General features: G+C 35.9%; 1 protein-coding gene across 2 annotated transcripts; it reads right to left on the reverse strand.

Moving 5' to 3' along the window:
• Positions 1-2,666: 2,666 nt before the first annotated feature.
• Positions 2,667-9,345, reverse strand: LOC130433035 (uncharacterized). 2 transcript variants are annotated; one of them, XM_056762684.1, is made up of 3 exons: positions 9,175-9,345; positions 5,008-5,075; positions 2,667-4,840 (listed from the first exon to the last, which is right to left on the reverse strand). In XM_056762684.1, the coding sequence occupies exons 1-3, from the start codon at positions 9,193-9,195 to the stop codon at positions 3,136-3,138; spliced, it is 1,794 nt and encodes a 597-aa protein (XP_056618662.1). In that variant the 5' UTR covers positions 9,196-9,345; the 3' UTR covers positions 2,667-3,135. The 2 variants fall into 2 exon arrangements, with proteins under 2 accessions (XP_056618662.1, XP_056618663.1); XM_056762685.1 differs by lacking the exon at positions 5,008-5,075.
• Positions 9,346-10,202: the final 857 nt, after the last annotated feature.

A 10,202-nucleotide genomic window follows, 5' to 3' on the forward strand; every position in this document is an offset into this window, starting at 1 on the left:
GTGACCAGCCTAAAACACCTGTGCAATAATCATGATGTCTTATCAGCATCTTGATATGCCAAACCTTTGAGGTGGATGGATTATCTCCGCAAAGGAGAGGTGCTCACTAACACGGATTTAGACAGACTTGTGACTAAAATTTGAGAGAAATAGGCCTTTTGTGTACATAGAAAAAGTCTTTGATCTTTGAGTTCAGCTCATGAAAAATTGGGGCAAAAACAAAAGTGTTGCGTTTATAACTTTGGTCAATGTACATTTCTTAAAACATGTGCTGTGTCAAAATGTGATTCACAAGCAGGCATGTTACATACACCAACACCCTTTATTTTCTGGTCATGCAACATTAGTTCTGTCATAGCAATGTTTACAAACAAAAATTATTTTCTGATGTCACAGGCAGGGGCCCGTTTCAGAAAGCAGGGTAAGTGCAAACTCAGAGTAAGTCAACCCCAGGAAACGGAATACTCATGGTTTTTTCTTTCAATACGAGAGGTATGTCAAACCTGCAACCGCGGGGTAAGTCAAGCCCATTTCAGAAATCAAGGTATCTTATACTCCGAGTGAGTAACCAGAGTAACATACTCCGTGAACCAAACCTGGTCGGGAGCAGGTTCTATTCCGCAAACCCAGGGTTTGTTACAATCTCCGCCCCTTTTCGAAGCGCTAGCGGTGTTGAAATTGCATACGCCATTTGTTTATTGATTCCTAATCGCGCTCTATTTTGTCACAAAGACCTTAAAATGGCATGTCCGTTTATTCATGAACCCATAGATGAGGAAGCTGCATTAATTCTCAGAGAGTTACATTTATGTCGGTAGAGAATTGTGAGGCACGGTTTGGACGTTTTATCTTAACTTTTTTAAGGCCAGTTTAAGTAGTATATTTAAAATTTCCCAATCAGGCATCCTACTAGAAAGAGCATTTTATTTCTTTAAAGTTTCCTGAGTGAATGATGTTATTGTATTTCATATTCGGCTGCTGCCAAGATATTTTTAATGCAGAAGGATTGCACCTACATGAGAGCATGAGAGAGCGAGAGAGTTAAATATAATTCTCATTTTCACAGTTTCAACAAAATAAATATAAAAGTGATTGACATATAAACTTGCGCATTAACACGTGAAGCAAATTTTCTCTCACGCCAACTCTCTTTCTTTTGCTGCTGCGGCTGTGTTGCTCTTTTATATGAATATGTGCTCATATTCACCGTACGCATGTAACAGTACATCCTATTAGATTGGCAAGAAATAAACAGAGCGTTTTTGTCAAGTGCCGTTGCCAGGCTTATTCATGTACAGAAGGTTTAATTAAAATTAAAATTAAAATTAAAATCTGTGTTGTGTTTGAAACAAACAATGCTATTGAAAGTTGTTTTGAAATTAAGGAAATAATTTTTAAAACAAATCTGGTATTTTTATTTAATTTTCATTTTGCTAAGTTTTGAGCAAAATGTTTATATTGTTTTCAAAAACTTATATTCTTTATTGTAACACCCCAAATTGATCTTAAATTGTATTTGTGTTTATATTATGGCAGGGATTTTAGTTGTTGGTTTGGGATATTTCAGATTGTTTTATATTTTCATAATTTAAACAAGTCAGAGGAACCCACCCCCACAATTCATGTAAAGGACATAAAAATGATTTCCTTTAATTGCAAAAAAATATGTTTCTGATACAATGTATAGTCTAACAACTTTGTTAGTACTGTATATGTAATCATACAGACACTGTAAAACCTAGTTAATTATCTACTTTCTCCTAAGTCCTGTGACGTAACAACTGTAAAAATGTAATATGAGTTACAGACGGAGGCACAGTAGCACTGACACTGTTCACTATTAGATACAAGGGGACTGTGCCATCAAAGTGAGCCTGATCTCCACCAGGAAACTTACCAGTCACTTCAGCCATGAAAAAACAATGCCCACATCAATTATATATTAAAGTAACATAAAGACTAGTTATCTTTTGAGTTGAGTAGACAAAGTCCATAGTTGAGTGAACTCAAAAAAATTGTACATTTGTAATGTTTTGTATCATATAAGTAGAACCCAATAATTCACATTTATAAATCAATGTAAAAGGAAAAGTTCATCTCAAAATCAAAATTGTGTTATTTTTTACTCACCAACATGATACTCGGTCAACCTCCCGTCGTCTTTAGAACACGAATAAAGATATTTTGGGTGACATCCGAGAGAGATTTCCAGGCCTCCTCATAGACATCATGGTTATAGTTGTAAAGGTCCAGAAAAGTAAAGACATTGTTAAACTGGTCCATCCGCTCATAGTGGCTCGATTGAAGTTTTGACGAGAATACTTTTTGTGCGTAAAAAACCCCCAAAAGAACACAATTTTGATTTTGAGATTAACTTTTCCTTTAATATTTGTGATAGAACAATATTTGATAAGAAAGGCATGTGAAATTGGATGTCATATGGTATGTGTTGTATCCCTATTGATGAGTTGGACATGATGTAAGTAGCTGATAAGAGCCTGATTAACATGGCCCACCAGAACTAAAGCTATTGTAATGTATAACAGTTAAATGCTTGAACAAAAAATTATAACATCATTTTATTAATAAAATCATTTTATTTTAGACAAAATGTTGTTTAACAAGAACAACTAATTCAGACCTATAATTTATAGGTTTTTGCGGTTAAGGCAATCAAAATCCTTAAGAGCAAGACAGGCATACATGGCAATGTATAGTACATTCTAGCAGAAATAAAAAAATATATAGAATACAGAGAATAATACATGTCTACATGCAGTGTGGTGACCAGTACAATAATACAATTTTACTTGCAACAAAGAAAATGAGATGAGTAAAATATGGATAATTAATATACCGTAAAATATAGAATGTAGAATAGTTTACCCAAAATATGTACTATGTGCCATCTCAAATGGAACCATACAGAGACCTTTCAACCATATAACAGGATAACAGGATAGTTTTATCTTTATATATATTTTAGTTTTTAGCTCTCATTAACTTTATTTGGTTATTTGGAACCCATGGTTCTACAATAAGAGTGTCTTACCATTTAATCACTCTGTACTTACTTTTGTATAGTGCTTTACAAAGCCTTGTACATTGTACTAAGTAAAATACAAGCAGTTAGCTTTAATCTATCTTTGAGATATTCAACTCAAATCTGCATTTACGGAAATCCTTAAACCACTCCAAACAAGTTAATTTTTCTTTTAAGTTTTCTTGAGGTATGGTATGACAAACTATAAGTTGCCGAAACTGACAGGTATGTATTTCATAGGCATTCTTTTTTATGTGAATCTCAAGGTATTTCATGACCAAATTACGAATGGACCTAGTCAGTGGACAGCCCTCTTGTAACTCCCTGTATTCATCTGTACTGCTGTAGTCATCTGTACTGCTGTCTTCATCTGTACTGCTGTATTCATCTGTACTGCTGTATTCATCTGTACTGCTGTTGTCATCTGTACTGCTGATGTCGTCTGTACTGATGTTGTCATCTGAAGTGACTTTAGGGAGGATGTTGTCTAAAATCCCCAAATCCTCAGGCAATCCTAAAGCCTCAAGAATTCTGAAATCACCCTGAGGTCGATGTTTCTTTTTCTGGGTTCCCTTCCAAATTTCGCACAGGTATGACAGGATCTTTTTTAGGAAAGACTGTCTGATTTTTTCTAGGTTGGCCAAGGTTACAATGAAACAGTCCTCATTTGATTGCGTCTTATTAGGTGGATCCAGCAGCAGCATAGTGAGACGTTTAGCCAAGATCATAGTAAATATCAAATACGTCACTGTAAAGATTTTTCTTGTACCTGTTGTACAAGTATTCTGTTTATATTCATCAGGTATATTTCCATTAACTAGCCATTCATTAAATCTTTTTTTAAGGATTTCTGTTAATTCACAGCGTTGTGTCTTGAAAGTTTGTATACTTTGGCCATCAGGGTATACTTGCCCAGAGTCAGTAAAGGAGTTGATAACACTCAGTATTTCTGCCCCACTGATCTTACCTGCTTTTTCATCTCTACTGTATACATGATCCCTTAACAATGAAGCAACTTTTGGTAATTCTTTGGAGGATTGACTACAAGTGAGATTTAAGGCTACAAGGTCATGGTCTGAGATCTTCTTATTTGTTCCAATACGACTTGGAAGCACGTTGATGGTAACACTGCTCACTCTTTCTATGATGTCTTCAGGCATAAGGATCATGTCTAATCTAGAGAAACTGTCACCCTGAGATCGTGTGAAGGCCTTTTCTGTAGGGTGTTTATGTGCCCATGTGTCCATGAGATTAAGAGAGGTAGTGAATTTCTCAAAAACACCTCTCAGTGATGTATTTCCAGTTTTCTTATTCGTATCAAGCGTAAGGTCCAGAACTGTGTTGAAATCGCCCCCAACTACAAGCAACCCCTCAGCTGTTACCCTCAAATAATCCTGAAGTCGGTTCAGAATGTCTTTGTCATGTTTGTGATTGTACACATTAACAAGAGTATACAGTTCGTCATGTATGTAACAGAAGAGTACCAAATATCCTCCACTGTAATCCTCATCATGACATATGTACTCAAATTTCACATCATCTTTGATCAGGATGGCCACTCCTTTGCTTCGAGGGTCATAGACTGTATAGAAAGATTTCCACCCTTCAATTTTCTCTAATTTCTTGTATTTTTTTGTTCCAATGTGTGTCTCTTGCAAAAAAACTATTTCAGCATTTTGATTTTTGAGCGTCTCAAGAATCGAAGGTAATTTGGACACAACACCATGAGTGTTCCATGTGATAAAACGAAGTGTTGGTGATTCCATCACTGTTGAGATGTATTTTGATGTGGAGGATCTGTGGAGCAAAGAACATGGAAAATTCTTTAAAGGAACTTAAATTAATGTATTTTTTCAAAAGCCTTAGTAAATATAAAAGGTTGACTGGCAATATATATATAAATATTTTTAAGTGCAAGTCTATCTAATATCAACATTTTATTTGTTAATAGAAAAATGGATTACCTTGAAAATTTAGAAATTGTATAAGTTCTCAGACACCTCTGCAACTGGAACATGAAGTATTTGTGTTCCTTCAGTGTATCAAGTTTATTCAGATAAACAGGTTATAGAACCACGTCACTGTTAGGTGGAGCCTTTCTTTAGATACTTTTGAAGATTAGTAGATGTGTTCTCAGGGCAGTAAGTATGTAATCAATAAGAATATTTAATAGATATTAAAAACTGGATGACTAGCAACTTCCTACTATTAAATTCAGACAAAACAGAAGTTTTACTTATCGGATCAAAAACCTCCACAATATTCTCTAACTCGAAAGAATGTTCCATAAAGAACCTAGACATTAATATTGATAGAAATCTGTCTTATAAACACCACATCTCCAGCATTTGTAAATTGATGTTCTTAAAAATATCCAAACTACGGCACATACTATCAATGGCAGATGCAGAAAAGTTGATTAATGCTTTTATGACATCAAGATTAGATTATTGCAAAGCCCTGCTAGCCTGATACAAAAACTTCAGTTGGTCCAAAATGCAGCAGCTAGAAAAAAGTATGATCACATTAACCCGGGTCTGTCAACACTGGTTACCAATTAAGTACCGTATCAATGTTAAAATCTTAATTACATATAAGGCTCTAAATGGCTTAGCTCCTCAGTACCTGACTGAGCTGAAGTCGCATTACAGTCCTTCGCATTCAATTTTCAAAATAAAGTGTGGGAGGAAGATCTTTTTCCTATACCTAGCGCCTAAACTTTGTAACAGTTTCTTTTAATGTCCAAGTGGCAGACACTCTATTAACTTAAATCTAGATTAAAAACTCATCTATTCAACATCTGATTCTACTGTACCACACTCCAAATCTCTTACAGGATACGTCTGCGCTAGTTAGCTTAATCGGAATAAGGAACACTTCCTGTGAAAACGGAGGTACTTGTTACATTGAGTGGCACAGAATGGTATTCTTGAAATTTGACCGTTTTTTCACTTTCCCAAGGTAAGCAAAGTTCGATCAGGTTTGTAATTGACTGATGCTGGACACCGAAAGGGGGAGACGATGGCCAGATAAGTCTTCATCACAACAAGCCATTTGATACTAGATGTATACTTAAACATTGTATTTATTTGTCTTTTTATTATTTTCTATTTGTTTGTTCGTAAAGTTATTTATAGGTTAATTAGTTTATCCAAGTTACAAGTTTGTCTGTCAAGATGCAGCAGTGTTGTGTTAACAAGCCAGTGAAGGAATGGGTCTCATGGTCAAGACTGGTTTCTGCCAAGGTTTTTTTTCTCCATTTATTTAAAACATTGCCCAATGGCAGTTGTGTTCTTGCTCACTGGGAGCCTACTGAAATCAGGTTAAGGCCTTAATACGTCATTTTTCATGCATTTCTCTATTTTTAAGGTTTATTTATAATTATTGTGGGTATGTGAGTGCGTGTGTATGTGATTAATCATACATTTATTAAAAGATGACATGTGAGAATGTAAACAATCACAAAAACAGGTGTTGTTATTTTTCACTTTACTTTCTGGTAAGGTAGTATATAAATTAATAATAATAATAATAATACATTTTATTTATAAAGCACTTTACATTTTAAGGAAAATCTCAAAGTGCTACAAAAGTGTCGTAATAAAATAAAACAGTTAATTAGACAATTTAAGAAGTCAACTAAAAACAAATACCAACTAAGATTGCCACAATTTAAGCACTAAAAGAAACATAAAATCTGTCATTTGTGAAGCCCTCAAATGTTCAAGAAGGGACGTTGAAGGACTTTTTAAAAAGGTACGTTTTTAAACTCTTTTTAAGACCATCAGTCGTTTGTGGAGCCCTGAGATGTTCAGGGAGGGCATTCCACAGGCGAGGGGCGGCGGCACAAAAGGCTCTGTCCCCAATTGTGCGAGTCTTGGTCCTTGGAGGAAGGAGCCTGTGAGTGTTTGTGGAAGGTAGAGAACGTGCTGCGATCTGTGGAGTAAGAAGTTCTTTAAGGTAGGAGGGAGCATTTCCATGGATACACTGATGTGTGAGGAGAAGGACTTTATATTCGATCCGAGCAGAAATTGGAAGCCAATGTAGAGATTGAAGAATTAGTAATGTGCTCGTATTTACGCACCCTCATCAGAATCCTAGCAGCACTGTTCTGCATATACTGGAGCATCTGGATGCTCTTGTCGGGAATCCCAATGAGTAGAGCATTACAGTAGTCCAGTCTGGAGGAGACAAAGGCGTGGACAAGTTTTTCTGCATCATGTATGGCAAATGAGGGGGCTAGTCTGGCTATATTCCTGAGGTGATGAAAAGATGTTTTGCAAAGATGTTTGATATGGGCCTCAAAGTTTAGAAGAGGGTCAAACCTGACGCCGAGATTTGTAACTACTGTTGATAGGGGAATGTGCTGCCTTGAAAATGTAATACAGTTTATGGTCGATGTTCTAGTCTGATGAGGGGAACCAATGAGAATAGCTTCTGTTTTTGAACTGTTCAATTGGAGAAAGTTTTGATTCATCCACTCCCTCATCTCTTCCAGACAGGCAGTGAGTGTGGTTAAAGTTGTTGAAGATGATGACGGATTAATATCAGTTTTCATATATAATTGTGTACCATCAGCATAACAATGGAAAGAAATTCCCAAGCGGCTGATGACTTTACCAAGGGGGAGCATGTAAAGAATAAATAAAATAGGTCCAAGAACTGACCCTTGTGGTACCCCACAATCTACAGCATGTGAACGGGACCTTGAGCTTCCCATCACCACAGATTCAGATCTGTCTGTGAGGTATGACTCAAACCAGCACAGAACGGTGTTATTAAGTCCAATAGAATGGTGTAGCCGGTTGAGAAGTATACCGTGGTCAACGGTGTCAAACGCTGCAGAGAGGTCCAGAAGGACAAGGATGGATGGTGAACCAGCATCAGCTGTCATCAGCAGGTCGTTTGTAACTCTCACTAAGGCTGTTTCCGTGCTATGAGCAGAACGAAAACCAGACTGAAACTTTTCAAAAATGTTGTTGCATTTGAGATGGTCCTGAAGGTGTCTGGCAACAACTTTCTCCAGAACCTTGGAAAGAAATGGCATGTTGGATATGGGCCTATAATTAGCCAGAGTTTGAGGATCAAAAGTAGGTTTCTTGAGTATTGGTCTGATTATTGCTGTTTTTAAAGCAGAAGGTACATGACCAGATTGAAGAGATTGGTTTATTATCATGGTGATAAGGGAACTGATGGCAGAAATATTTGCTTTCACCAAAGCTGTAGGAAAGGGGTCGAGGGCACAAGAGGAGGATCCCATCCCCCTAATAGTATCCTCAACCTCAAGTAGAGTGATTTGTGGAAAACAGCAGAGCAGTCTCGAAACACCAGACTGCAGATCAGCAGTTGGAACCGACGAGGAGGAGGGGACAGAGAAGGAGGAGCGAATTTTGGCAATTTTTGTTTAAAAAATATTCTTATTGTTATGTTTACAAAGAAACAGCTCATGCTCTGCTTATCTCAATAATGCCAGTACCACGGAAAGTTTCATTACACAACACATTTTCAAGATATTTTTTTAACTGGTGTAACAGGGTGGGTTAGATTGTTCTGTAAATAGTTATTGCCCAGTATATGATCATTACAGAGTGCTTTTAGGTATTTTTACACTGCACTCAGACCAGACCTTGAGATGGAGACCAACGGATACTCATATCAGCATAAGACACAATACAACTCCCAACGAAGTTAAACAACAGGAAAGTAAAGAACAAATAATATGAATAGAAGTGAATAATAAAATAAATGAATGAATACATATGATGAATATTGTAATGAATGGGATAAATGAAATAGAATAATAAAATGAAATAAACAAGAAACAAGTGTATGTTTCTATCCAGATCTATCAATGGTCAGCATTGAGTATCTGCATTATCCTGCTTTCCTTTCACAGACCTTTGATGCTGACAATAAACAGTTGTGATCATGTGAAATGTTTACTTGAGCTTTCTGCACTTGCATTTACTTTATGCATTACACATCAACAGCAATTAAACTTTTCAAACTTTTAACACTACACTGTCCATTAACATTATATGTTAACTGATCTGATTGCTATTGTATAGCTTATTCTAACCAGTTCTTCTTTTTACAAAGACTCTTTCTAAAAACATCTTAATATTGCTTACCTTGAGTGCACAGATGTTCATATAATGCTCAGGTATTTAACCCGCTCATCCATACGACTAACCCCCTGACGTGAGTAATTGTGTGTGACGAAAGCAGTGTTGTGCCAGCTAAAACCTGAATGCTGATAACAGTATAGGATATGTGTAAGGAAGAAGTCGGTATAGCGTCAATAATGCACAATATGCTTATAGTAGTTTGCAGTTTGTGTACTTATGAGTGAAAAGAAAGAGCAACATATTTTGCATGTTTTCTTTGCATACGTATTTTGCTTATGTTGGGCAGTCTTTCAGGGAAACCAAAACTTAAGTATGACAAGGTGGGGCAAAGTTTTGAGCGTCACAAATATGTGATGTGACCCAGCAGAAGCAACTGTTATTATATATTATTTCCAACAATCTGCTGCTGTCATCTTCAACCTGATGTTCTGGTTTAACTGAATCATCGTTCAGTCACATGTTTTCCATTGTAAACCCGTCCTTACTCTTGTTACATGTGTTATGTCATATGTTTTGTTATGCAAATGGAATGCATGTCAATCAAGGTTTTAAGCCCTTGTTTAAAAAACCTATGTAGTTATATAGAAAAGCTTAATGATGTATTAGGTAAAGTGGTAGCCTAATATTTATGTAATCAATACAAAAAAATTATTTTAGCAAATATTTTTTATTTATATTTAGAGCAACACAAGTTATTAAAGCTCCAAAAAGCACAAACACCTGCATCCATTATCGTTTTGTGCATCTTCTAAACCATTTTCTCTCATTCATTTAAGATATATCATAATTCCTATACACAAATAGTTGCATCAATCCAGTGGCAAGGCAATTTAAGTTATATTTACGTAAATGTTTTATTTATTTATAGATTTTAGGTTTTACTTTGTGCTGTCGATCTTTTAACCTTTTTTGTCAATGTATTGTTTTTTTTTGTTTAAATATCTAAAAGGAACAATTCACCCAAAAATGAAAATTCTATTATATTTTGCTACCCCCCCAAAGGTTGTTTCAAACAGTTATAAATGTATTTG

This window comes from Triplophysa dalaica, chromosome 12, assembly GCF_015846415.1.
Source record: "Triplophysa dalaica isolate WHDGS20190420 chromosome 12, ASM1584641v1, whole genome shotgun sequence".
Lineage (NCBI taxonomy): Eukaryota > Metazoa > Chordata > Actinopteri > Cypriniformes > Nemacheilidae > Triplophysa > Triplophysa dalaica.

Excerpts from the sequence above, each read along its gene's own strand:
- LOC130433035 (XM_056762684.1), bottom strand. The coding sequence starts at position 9,195 with ATGAACATCTGTGCACTCAAG. Across the intron at positions 5,076-9,174 it reads TGAACATCTGTGCACTCAAG|GAACACAAATACTTCATGTT; the intron begins GTAAGCAATATT and ends GATACACTGAAG. Across the intron at positions 4,841-5,007 it reads ACAATTTCTAAATTTTCAAG|ATCCTCCACATCAAAATACA; the intron begins GTAATCCATTTT and ends TTTGCTCCACAG.